Genomic DNA, 13,272 nt, shown 5'->3' with positions numbered 1-13,272 from the left:
TACTAGGGACCTGCAGTACTTTTGCTACCTGCATGACCACTGGCTGGATTTATGTCAACACTTCAGCCGCTGGTAATATGCTGAAAACAAGGCAGCTGGAATAGCTGCTGCCATATCTCTTACTAAGTGAACAAGGTATTTCATTAACTCAGTAAAAGAGAAATAAGGAAGCAGAAAAGGCCTCACGCATTAAAGGTGCGTAAACGGATGCTGAAGAGCCACAAGAACATCTTAAGACGTTCAAGAAGAGGAAATTGTGTGATGAAAGGAAGAAAGCCAATGAACTGTAGGTAGTTAATGCATTTGTTCTTTGTGCCAAAAGTCATTCAACTGAACTATGCTAATACCCAGCACCGATGTGCTACATTTAAGAACTCGAAGATCAGATATTGCAGTCCTACTTTCACAAATATCATGATCTGCATACATCAAGGTACACTGAAATCTGATCCAGATGCATTTACATATCTGATCATCCACACAAAGATACATGTGCGACACGGGTATCCAGTGACTAGTTTTAGTTTCGGAAAAGTGAGATGCAGTAAAAGGAATTTGCTATGGAAAACATACTTACTTTCTCCACCCTGTGCTACCCTGGCAGCTGTAGAGACAAAAAATGAAGAATTTAATTCACTTTTACCTAGATCCATAATGGCAGATAGAACTGTTACACATGAAGGTGAGCATTTATGGGTGTATACCTCTGTCATATCAGACGGTGTCGATTTGAGATGTATTCGTAGTCCTTCGGCAGCTAAATGAATGGCATACAAACATAAACTTACCTGTGGTATGTGCCATTATAATGGAGGTACCCAATTTCCATGTAATGACCTCTAGCTGAGATGGGGGTCCCCCACATATTTTGAAGGAACAAATCATCTGACATAAAGTCCAGCTTGATGGGGTTTGTTTTAGGCTGTCTCCAAATCGTTTCCATGAAATCTGTGCATTTTCTCAGGTGATTAAGCTGGGAATGAATTTCCAAACACTGTTTGGGGACCTTATATTACCCACCTAGTCTAAAAGTAGTCTTTTGAGTCATAGTCAAAATAAAGTCCACATAAAGTCTGACTCTATGTGAAGACCCCCTTTAAAACAAACGGGACCACATGCTGATGACAGTGTTACAAGATATATTTATCTTGTACTGCAGCAAGGCAGCAGGCGAGAAAATAACATGCATTCTACTTCACGCCATTGCAGAAACAGAAACCAGAAGAGTGGTTTTCCAGGGTTGCCATTGGCCACGATACACTGAAATGTACTGTGAAGACGCTATGTGAAGCAGCTGGCATAAAAGGACAGTAAATGAATCACTCACTACAAGCTGCCTGTACCGTTCAGGTGTTTTGGAACACCTTATTTGCGATAAAACAGGTAACTTTCTCATACCTTTAGTGCAAATTAAGATGTTATGACAGATTGATAATAAGAAGTATTCAAGGCCACGGATCAGACCTGGTACGAAACCGACTTTTTTATAACAAAAAAAAATATATAGATTATCTCACGAACGTAATCAACTATTTAGAATGAAGATTATAAAAATAACATTAGTAAAGATTTACTACAGTCCACGGGGCTGCAGGAAAGATGCAAGTGCTATCCTCAAGCTTGCTGGGACAGAAACAAAGTGATCAGAAACAAGTTCAAGCTCAAAGGAAAAAGAGACAATGTCTATATTAACGAAGATCTGACAAAGTACAGAAATCATTTGTTCAAGCTCGCCAGAGATCTGAAGAAGGAGCAGAGAATCTATTCCACCTGGACATATGATGGTAGAGTATATATCTGTGAACAGTTGGAAGGGCTCACACGTGTGATCCAAAGTGAATCTGACCTTGACAAGTATAAGCGTCACTAGTGTCTTCAGTTTGTTTCACATTCATGTTTGACAAGTGAATAAGTACTCAAACATGTAGGTATGTAAATATATTAATATTTATTATTGTATGTATCATATTAACACACAACTAGCTCTGTTTTCCATTTTGTTTATGATTGTATTAATGTGTGTAAATACTATTTTAAATCTTACCTTTACACTTTACAACTCTCAAGTTACATTCCCTAGTACGCATGTATCCATGACTGAATTAGTGTACATATCTATTTTCCTTTCTTTCGCTTTAGAACAACTGAGAGATCCTGCATTGCCAACCTATTATGTACAATCATTGTTACGCCTGAAGATAACCCGATCTAGTTTCCGCACATATATCATATACCACGACGAAATCAACAAGCCATATGGGTAATGGGTAATGACATAATGCAACATCGTGCGGCGATCGGGTTATTCAGCTGTTACATGTGTTCTATAGCAATAAGACATGTTTGAAAATCAGTAGCTTACTTGCTAACAAAAATGTATTATTCAGGTCCCTATGTGTTGAAACAGAAACTGCGTGTATCATGTTATTGTTGGAATTGAAAGCTTGCTGTGTGTTTTTGTTCTTATGTCTACTTCAAGCTCAGGCTACAAATGTTAATATCATCCTGATTCTTCTATTGTTACTTCAGCTTGCTGGTGACATTGAGTCTAATCCAGGGCCTATTGTCCAGACAGACAACTTGTCAATTTTTCACTTGAATGCTAGAAGTATTCGGAACAAGCAATCGTATTTGTCGGAATTTCTGTCGGAGTATGATGTGGTTTGTTTCACCGAAACTCATTTAGACTCTCGTATAGATAATGAAACATCAACCTGGGAAAATTTTCATGACCCGATACGTAAAGATAGAAATGCTTATGGGGGTGGCGTTATGGTGTATATTTCTCGACATTTAACTTTTGAAAGGCTTCCACATGTTGAAAACATATATGATGAATCTGTATGGATTAAGATATTTCTTCCTCAAAAACCATTAATCATATGCACAGTTTACAGGCCTGAAAGTAATACTGCGAACTTTTGGAGCAGATTTGACAATAGCATTGAAAGTGCTTTAGATATTTGTAGTAAAGTTGCTCTTGTTGGTGACTTGAATGAAAATTTACTTTCATCAGCTAATCTAAATCTAACAGATATCTTACTTAGAAAAAACTTACGTTATGTTATTTCGGAACCTACACGTGTCACCGAGACAACGAGCACTCTTCTAGATCCAATAGTTGTTAGTGACGACGTTGATGTTGTTGAAAGTGGTGTTGTTGATTTTGATAGAAGTATAAGTGATCACAGAGGCACGTTTGTCCATATTGATGTACATGCATCAACTAAAGCTGCCTATCCTAGAAACGTATGGTGTTATAATAATGGTGATTATGAACAACTGAATGCACTTGTTAGTAGCACGGACTGGGTTTCATTGTTTAGAGACTGTTCTAGTGTTGAAGATGCTTGTCGTATATTTTATGAACGTTTTAATGATTATACTAAACAATGTATTCCTTCTAGAGTTGTGATGATAAGACCCAATGACAAACCGTGGTATGACTCAAATATACGACGTGAAAGTAGGAAGCGGGATCGTCTGAGAAAAAAAGCTAAAAGAACACAGAACAAAACTGACGTCTCGAAATACAAAAAACAACGTAATAAAGTCAATAACATGAAATGCTATGCAAAAGAGCACTTTTATTCGAACCTTAACGAATTTTTATTCGAACTTTACGGTGAAAATAAAACATCATACTGGAAAATGTTACGTAGTTTGATGAAAACGTCAGGATCTGCTTCCTCCATTCCCGCCTTGAAAAGAAATACAGACGAAGATGGCCCATCGGCTTTCACTGATTTTGATAAAGCTAATATGTTAAATGAATATTTCGAGTCTATATCTAATTTAAATGGTGCAGATACTACTTTGCCACAGTTTGACAAGCGTACCGATGCGGTATTAGAAAACATTAAAATTGAAGTTAACGAGGTCTCAGATATCATCAAATGTTTGCCTCTCAGGAAAGCTGCTGGGCCAGACCAGATCAGTCATCAACTACTCTGAAAAACTGTTAATTCTATCAGTCCAGTCTTGTGTATATTGTTTAACATGTCACTAAATTTGTGTGAGTATCCTAGTCAATGGAAACGTGCAAATGTTATGCCCTTGTTCAAGAAAGGTGATCACTCGGTTGTGTCAAATTATCGCCCAATTTCACTCATTAGTTGTGTTGGAAAATTATTTGAAAGAGTTGTGTTTAAGCATGTCTATAATTTCTTTGTGTCAAATGATTTGTTATATAAATACCAGTGTGGCTTCCGGAGAGGCCATTCTACTGTACTGCAACTTGTAGAAATTTATAATCAAATTTGTACATCTCTTGACAACAAAGAATACTATTGTATGGTCTTTTGCGATGTATCAAAAGCTTTTGATAGAGTTTGGCACAGAGGGCTTATGCTTAAATTAGAAAAGTATGGAGTTCGTGGAAAGCTCCATGACTGGTTTAATAGTTATGTAACCGATCGTAATCAGTCGGTTTTTGTAAATGGGTCGCTATCCAAGCCTGTGGTATTGAAAGCAGGAGTTCCTCAGGGATCAGTTTTAGGCCCTTTTCTCTTCATAGTGTATGTAAATGAAATAGCCGATAAGCTACATTGTATAACTCGGCTTTTCGCTGACGATACTTTGTTGGGAACGTTTTCAAAGGACAAACAAGTGGTTGAAAGGGTCATGAATGAAAATCTTGAACTATTGAGCGATTGGGCAAAGGCCTGGTTAATTTCCTACAATCCGGAAAAAACCGAAGCTATATTATTTACACTGAAAGATGGCCTAAACGACATTGACTTGCAGTTTGATAGCTGCAGTATAAAATCAGTCAATTTTCACAAACATCTGGGTTTAACCTTCACGTCCAACGGAAGCTGGCATCATCATATTGAAAACATTATCCAAAAGACATCTAAAATTATTGGAGCATTTCGGAAATTAAAATTCCTACTAAATAGAACAACACTATCGAAAATATACACTGTATTTATAAGACCACACCTTGAGTACGCATGCGAGGTATGGGATGGTTGTTTGATCGAACAAGCCACTAGATTGGAAAAACTTCAACTTGAGGCAGCACGAATAGTTACCGGTCTTCCAAGATATGCATCTTCTCGTTCGTTATATTTTGAAACGGGATGGGATTTACTTTCAGAGAGAAGGAGAAAACGAAAATTAATATTACTTTATAAAATCCAAAAAGGTCTGGCGCCAGATTTTCTTCGGGACTTACTCCCACCTATAGTAGGCAACCAGACATGCTATGAGTTAAGAAACTCCGATAACTTTTGCCAACCATGTCCAAGGCAAAGGTACTCAGAATCATCTTTTATTCCATCAACAGTTAAACTATGGAACAATATTCCTTTACCTATTAGAAATTGTAACTCTATTCCATTGTTTAAGTCTTCTATCCAAGTGAAAAGAAAATACGCACCTATACATTACTCATATGGAATAAGGAAGCTAAATGTTTTGCACACTCGATTAAGGTATATGACGAGTACACTGAACTATGATTTATTCCGAATAAATGTAATAAAAGACGCCTCGTGTGAATGTGGTCACAGATGTGAGGATGTTTTCCATTACTTCCTCAAATGTCCTTTGTACACTGTTCAGAGACATAATATGTTACAATCTCTAGCAAATATTGTTAACAATAGAACACCGATTGATATTCATCTTATCTTACATGGCAATGCTGGTCTCTCAGTTACCCAAAATCACAATGTCTTCAAATGTGTACATATCTATATCTCTCAAACAAAACGCTTTCTCGGTTAACATCTGTTGTAAATATCCTTACCTCTGTCTGTCACTCGTGTACATTGCTGTAAGATAATTGTGTAACTATCAGGAGAGGGCTTTTTTAAGTTGGATAACTTGTGCCCAATCCCTTTCTTCATGAATAAAATATGCTTAAATCAAGCTTGCTGATGCAGCGAAAGTCTCCAAAGAAACTGCTACAGTTTGGTTGGAGAAACAAGCCCTATGGAAAATTTACTAGCTGACTTCCCAATACATCCCGAGGAGTGAGTGAGTGAGTGAGTTAATATTTAACGTCACATCGGCAATATCTCAGCCATATCGTGACCACATCCCGAGGAGAACGTTTAATGCATCGTCACCCAGCCGAGTTCATCAAGCTGACCTTCTCTTTCTCTCGCATGACAGGGTATGATGCAAAACGTACAAATATGCTCTGACCGTGGTGGATGTGGACAGTCGTTACATGAGAAGCTGAACAACTCATAGCAAAAGTATTGGCCCTTGTGGCTAAAGCACAGGAACATATTTACAAACGAAACCCTTTAACGTGGTCTATAGATTTACAAGTCGAACCTGGACGTGAATTTATAGGCTCGGTGAGGCAACTCCTGTCCAAACATGTTTGGTAGTTCTTTTTCTGTTCAACAACGATGCTCCATGGACAACAAAATCAACAGTGCGAGATTAATTAACCAGTGGGTTTTTGTGGTAGGAACCCCAGTATGTATACAATTACTTTTTATGTAATCCGAATCGCACAACACGCTCTTTTTAGTTGATGTTTGATGTCACTTTGCTGTTGATGATATCCTCCCGATGTTTCAGAAGTTTCACTTTACCTGACGGGGAATAATCTTATGATATAAATTATCCGGCAATCTTTTTTTAGTATATCTAAAGCTTATTAGGCTCACGTGATTGGATAAATAGAAAAACTCGTGTGAAATGAGGTGGCAAGGCACTTAGGCGAGTCCAGGCAAATCTCAGATCTATGGACCCGATACAACCGGGAGGGTTAATGACAAACCCGGTCACGACCTGGCGACCTTGGGTTGCAACTTCCGCCCAGTATCACTGTATCATCCACAACAATCTAAATCCCGGACTGCGCCGGATCTCTGACCAGACAGTTTACAATTGCTTAATGAAAGCATGAGTTTTTGCGAGAAGACCAGTTCAACGTTACGTCGTTTCCTTCATCAACGTCAAGGGTTGATCTTTGGGGCATGACAATGCTTGACCTCACGTTCCAATTGTTTGACAGGACTTTCTTCAGCAGAACAATGTTCCGGTGTTACCTTGGCATACTCAGTCTCCCGATTTGTCCCCCACTAAACATCCTGAATCGCCAGTCTAATCTGCCACTTTACAAGAACAGCAGACAGCACTTCACTAAGAGTCAAAACATTCCTCAAGGCAGCATTCCTTTCTGTTCTGAGTCACCGCTGCCAAGATGTTGTCGATGCTCATGGTGATCACACCAAATACTCACATTTGGCTCTGACACAGTGGTTTTGATAGCCCTCTGACACTTTGACATTTTCTGGACAATCATGTTTTGGAAATTTGTAAAGTGATGGTTTTACGGTAATTGAGCATTGATGTTATGTTTGAATAAGTCATATGTACTCAGTAAGGAATCTCCAAAACAATATTGTTACATTTTTAGATACACCCACCTGTCAAAGAGTGGCTCAGATATTGCCTGTTTTGTCTGGTGTTGCTATAACACTTATTTGACTTATTTTATCATCCTTAGGAATTGAAGACTCTATAATTTATTTCATTTAATCTTTCATTTAAAACAAAATAGACACCGACAAAGGTAATATTTATTAGGAAGTCGACTTTAGGTTCGAGCATGACTTCCTTTCAGTTATTACCGTTGTTGTTTTGTAAGTGCAGGCGGAGTAATTTAGACAATGGGTGTACGACTACTTTTATCTCCCCTGTAATCACATAAAATAAAAGACTGTTTTACAGAGAAGATGAGAGAAGTCGTGTTATTGGGTTTATAACTTAAGATGAGTGAGGGAAGAATAGTTTTTATATCATGGCTTATACGACGGTGTTGAGGTCGGGGTTCTGCCTCACCCCATATGCCGTAAAATAGAAACTAATGAGACGAAGACCGAGGGGTATTTATAGTTATTAATATAAAACACTGACTTCAGCGAAACAGTTTAACGTGTATCTTCTATTTTGTTGTTGGTTTTCGTAATAAATGCTTGTTGGACTTGTTGTATCCCTTGTTTTATATATTTTATTTCTCGTCCTCGCGTATAGAAGACCTTTTGTTATGTTTCTTTGATCAAATCTCTTCTTTCATTTTGTTGTATTTTTCTAGTTCACCTAGGATCAAACAAAACTCCTCTTCTGAGATTTTATCTTTGAGTGCGGTGGAAATATGATCTTCTATCGTGTTTAACTTTATGTCAGCAAGAATTCTAATTCCTTTACTTTACAATTCAATTTGCAGGATTTGCGAGTGTTACGATGGAGTGATGGCTTACCATTGTTTATGAAACTGTTAGAAAATAGTTTCCAATCGTTTTTTTTCGATAATGCCTCAAGTGTGAACTTCAAACCACTAAAATTGATGTGCTCGGGCTGAAAACTCTGGGTTAGAGATATAGTAAGCCACGAGCAGGGTTTCGTTGTTTACGACTTTGTTTAGGTAGTGGTCTCTGTTTTCCATGAAAACGTATGGGGAAATTAGTTGTTAGGTGAGAAGTCAGTTGATTTGAGATGGTAACATCATCCACCTGTTGTCGTCAGTGAGTGTTAGATAGTACGATTTGTTTTGATCAACGTTTGTTGTTCTGTCAAAGTCTTCTAAATCAAACAAATTGCTGTGTTGCTGACAGATCTTGATGTATCTAGGTTAAACGTATTACCAGATTCTCTGATGACGGGAACCTCAACGCGTTTGTAAATGTTGTTTATAAGCTTAAAAGCAAACATTTTACCATCTATTCCTGTGGCATCTAAAAAACCTCTGGTATCACCTAGGGCTGATAAAGTTGTATTAACGCATCTTTTTATTCGCATTCCTGGCCCTTGATTACTAGCTATTATTGTGTGTGTAGTGTTACGCTTAGGAATCCTATATCTATAATATTATTGTTTCTATCTAAAATTGATATTTTTCATTCAGAAATATTACCATTTATCAATTTTTTATACTGACGCGATGAAAATGACTCGTGCGGCCCTCATTGCATTTTTCTGTTTTAACCGGGACAACCCTCAACGACGTGGAACGACGTTCACTTTGAATACTATCCGTTGTGTTAAGCTGTTCGAAATGAATGCATAGCTCGTGGTATGGAATTAGCTCTGGACTTTCCTACCAGCGATGCTAAACCTAGGTTTTATGTCTTCTGATGGCAGCCCTACCATTTTCGCCAACGGCCGACTGAGTCTCAGTGTGTTTGGTACATTGGTGTTATCTAACACCACTGCTCCGTTTGAGTCATTTATTTTCAGTTCAACTCTTAAGGGTTTGAAAATTTCATCACTGAGAGAACTGTAGTAACCATCGGTTATTTTTTATTTATTTATTTATTTTTTAGAAATCCTTGGAAGAACATCTTATTATTATTTCTGTTGATGTGTGTCCATCGTGGGTAGTAGGTGATATCGCCTAGTGCTATTTCGAGTTGTCCAGACGTGTTGTCAGTAGCGGGTATACGTTGCACGGCCTCACCGCTCATTATATAATGTCCATATTATAATGTAAATTATATAATAATAATAATTTGGTGCCTCCTGATCTCTTGGCGCAGATCAGGAGAGTGCCCGGGTTCTTCACCGGGAGCACAGCCCTTCTGACAATCTGGGTAATGCAGAAGGCTGCAGCTTTGGGGAGCCTCCATATTCTCCGGAAAGTTCTTGGTGGGTTCGACTTGGCAGTGTTTCCTGGGAGAAGTCCCATTCGCTGTCTGGGCTGCGTGTAGAGGGGGCGAGGGCCCTGAGCTGATGATGAGCTTGACCAGCATGACTGTGCCAGGATCACCCAAACCCTCTCTGCTGCATTTCAATTTTTAATCTGTAAAACATAATAATAATAATAATAATAATAATAATAATAATAATAATGGACGGTACAGTGATGGGAGTAAACCAGGTGAAGTCTTTCACCAAGTCTGCCCAGAGTCGGTCCTTTGTGGAGAAGCTGTCTGAGAAGCCATTGCATCGTGTTTACATGCAGTGTGTGGAACAGAACAGCAATCCAAGCGACTCCTTCGCCTGGATGAAGTCGGCTGGTCTCAAATGTGAAACTGAGGGCTTCCTTTTTGCTGCTCAGGACCAGTCACTTCCCACTCGCAATCGCCAGAATGTTATTCTTAAAGAAAATATCAATATGAAATGTCGTCTTTGCAATGAATTTACAGAGACTGTCCAACACCTTGTCAGTGGATGCCCTTCCTTGGCACAAACTGCATATCTCAAAAGACATGATGGCATGGCTCGCTGTTTTTATTATCGTCTCCGCCGTGCCTGTGGCTTTGACTCCGAGGTCCATCCATGGTATGACCCTGAACATGTCCAGGGCGTCCTGGAAAATGATGCTTTTAAACTTCTCTGGAATAGGCCAATATACAGCCTGAGACGAATTCCAGCCAACAAACCTGATCTTGTCCTTTTTGATAAAGCCAATGAAATTATTTATATCATTGAATTTTCTGTCCCTTTTGACAGCAATGTGATTGGCAAGATTCAGGAAAAGCATGATAAATATGCGGACCTTGCCTTTGAAATGTCTCGCTTGCATCCCAAGTACACTGTCGTCAGGCTCCCCATTGTTCTCGGTGCCCTTGGTTTGGTACCTCCTGATCTCTTAGCGCAGATGAGGAGAGTGCCCGGGTTCTCCACCGGGAGCACAGCCCTTCTGACAATCTGGGTAATGCAGAAGGCTGCAGTGTTGGGGAGCCTCCATATTCTCCGGAAAGTTCTTGGTGGGTTCGACTAGGCAGTGTTTCCTGGGAGAAGTCCCATTCGCTGTCTGGGCTGCGTGTAGAGGGGGCGAGGGCCCTGAGCTGATGATGAGCTTGACCAGCCTGACTGTGCCAGGATCACCCGAACCCTCTCTGCTGCATTTTCATTCTAATCTGTAAATAATAATAATAATAATAATAATTATCTCTTTAAAACTTCCTGCGGACTGTTCGTTACATGAAGTAAATTGTTGTGTCTATGCTGCCGCTCGAACTTTGGAGGAACTTCACACAGTTTTCAAAGAACAATCTCCCAATACTAAGAACAATAAACGAAAGAAAAACCGGTTTCAAGTTAAACTAACAGAAACAAGAAAACATATTTCCTGGATAGAGCTGTGCCTGAAATTAAGATCATTAGGGAATCCCATGTCTAAACGACAAAAGGCAATTTGGAGAAAATTAAAATTACAGTACAAAACAACAAAAGAAAAGGTACTGCTCCAAATTGTCGATTGCCTTAAGGCAAAAATAAAAGTTTGGACTGAAAGAAAGAAAAAATGGGAAAAGAAAAACAAATTTATCAAGCAAAATAAAATGTTTAAGAATAATGAAAAACAATTCTATAGGCAACTTAAAACCAGTGGTGATGGTGGGCATGATAAACGGCCTCCTATGGCTGCCAATGAAAGGTTCTGGAAACAGTTGTGGTCTGTACCCGGCAACTGTAACCTGGAGGCACCATGGGTAAGTGATTATGACCATGCAATGCATGAGAAAGTAACTAGGTCGTTTGTCTGTTACATCTCACCAGATTGCCTGAAAAGTGTCATTACAAAGTCCAAATCTAATACAGCTCCAGGACCTGATGGCATTCGAAACCGGTACTGGAAACTGTTCCCTTGTGTCCAAACACCATTACTTCACTGTTTTAACTCTCTTGTGGACACAGGTGATGTTCCTCCATGGTTCTGCAAAGGTCGCACAATACTCCTCCCCAAAAAGGGAGACTTGACTGATCCCAAAAACTTCCGCCCTATCACGTGTTTGAATACTCAATATAAATTATTCACAGGGTGTTTGACAAACCTCGTGTCACCTTACTGCTCGTCCAATGAGATAATTTACAGAGAGCAGAAGGGGGCGAGAAAGGGATGTTGGGGGTGCAAGGATCAACTTCTTGTACAGAAAATGATTTTGGAAGAGGCTAAGACATACCACCGCAACCTCTCCATGTGCTGGATAGACTACAAAAAGGCATACGACTCTGTCCCTCACGAATGGATTCTGAAGTCTCTTCAGTGTATTGACCTCCCTGAGCGACTACTTCATTTACTCAAGTCTTTAATGAGTTGCTGGTCGACTCAACTTGAGATGTACTCGCAAGGAGAGGTGCAGACATCGGAATCTATTCCAATCAGAAGGGGAATATTTCAGGGGGACTCCTTCAGTCCATTGCTTTTTTGTCTGTCTCTAAATCCTTTGAGTTTCCTGCTCAACGGGGAGGAAGGGTACCATCCCGGACCTCCTCAGCACAGATCCCCAACACCTCTTACTCATCTCCTCTACATGGATGACATCGAGCTCCTTGCCAAAGGAGAGACCAATTTGAAAGAACAGGTTCTCCTTGTCGAGTCCTTCTCTAATGATATTGGCATGACATTTGGACTCGAGAAATGTAATACTCTTCATCTGAAACGTGGCAAGGTAACTAATGATGGATCGGTCATGTTACAAGGGGGAGGAGTTATTGAGCATCTTGTGGAAGATCAGGCCTACACCTTTCTTGGAATGCAAGTTCGAGACAAGCTCCAGAATGCCCAGATTCAAGATAAACTTCGGGCCGAGTATAAATCTCGTTTAAAGAAAATCTGGAGTTCAGAGCTAAATGCTCGAAACAAAGGCAAAGCCACCAATACTTTTGCTGTGCCAGTCCTCTCCTACTCCTTTGGAGTAGTTGATTGGACAAAACAAGACATCCAGAATCTTGACCGCCTGACCAGAAGGATCATGTCTGATAACAGAGCACACCACCCTCGTTCCTCTCTTAATCGTTTATATATGCCAATCAATTCTGGAGGTCGGGGTTTGATTAATGTGGAAGCTCTTCATGACAGAATTTTACTGTGTACTTTTGCACATATTTATTTGTCAGATGATCCTCTGGTGATGCACGTCAAGATTCATGATGAAAGCAAGGAATTCCACAGCTACTTTAAGCGTGCCAAGGTTGTTGGACACAATTTGAAATTTGAAGTTGATTTTGTTGATGGCGATGTACTGCTGGACGGTACAGTGATGGGAGTAAACCAGGTGAAGTCTTTCACCAAGTCTGCCCAGAGTCGGTCCTTTGTGGAGAAGCTTTCTGAGAAGCCATTGCATCGTGTGTATATGCAGTGTGTGGAACAGAACAGCAATCCAACCGATTCCTTCGCCTGGATGAAGTCGGCTGGTCTCAAATGTGAAACTGAGGGCTTCCTTTTTGCTGCTCAGGACCAGTCACTTCCCACTCGCAATCGCCAGAATGTGATTCTTAAAGAAAATATCAATATGAAATGTCGTCTTTGCAATCAATTTACAGAGACTGTCCAACACCTTCTCAGTGGATGCCCTT

General features: G+C 39.7%; 1 protein-coding gene across 1 annotated transcript in view; it reads right to left on the bottom strand.

Annotated features, from left to right (window-relative positions):
* Positions 1-13,272, bottom strand: part of LOC137255732 (hemicentin-1-like) — a 123,096-nt gene that overhangs the window by 86,790 nt on the left and 23,034 nt on the right. The window contains exon 5 of the mRNA XM_067793231.1: positions 578-604. Within this exon, the coding sequence (XP_067649332.1) occupies positions 578-604 (27 nt within the window). The remainder of the gene's footprint in view (positions 1-577; positions 605-13,272) is intronic.

Source organism: Haliotis asinina, chromosome 11, assembly GCF_037392515.1.
Source record: "Haliotis asinina isolate JCU_RB_2024 chromosome 11, JCU_Hal_asi_v2, whole genome shotgun sequence".
Classification (NCBI taxonomy): domain Eukaryota; kingdom Metazoa; phylum Mollusca; class Gastropoda; order Lepetellida; family Haliotidae; genus Haliotis; species Haliotis asinina.
This window is presented reverse-complemented; position numbering and strand designations above follow the sequence as displayed.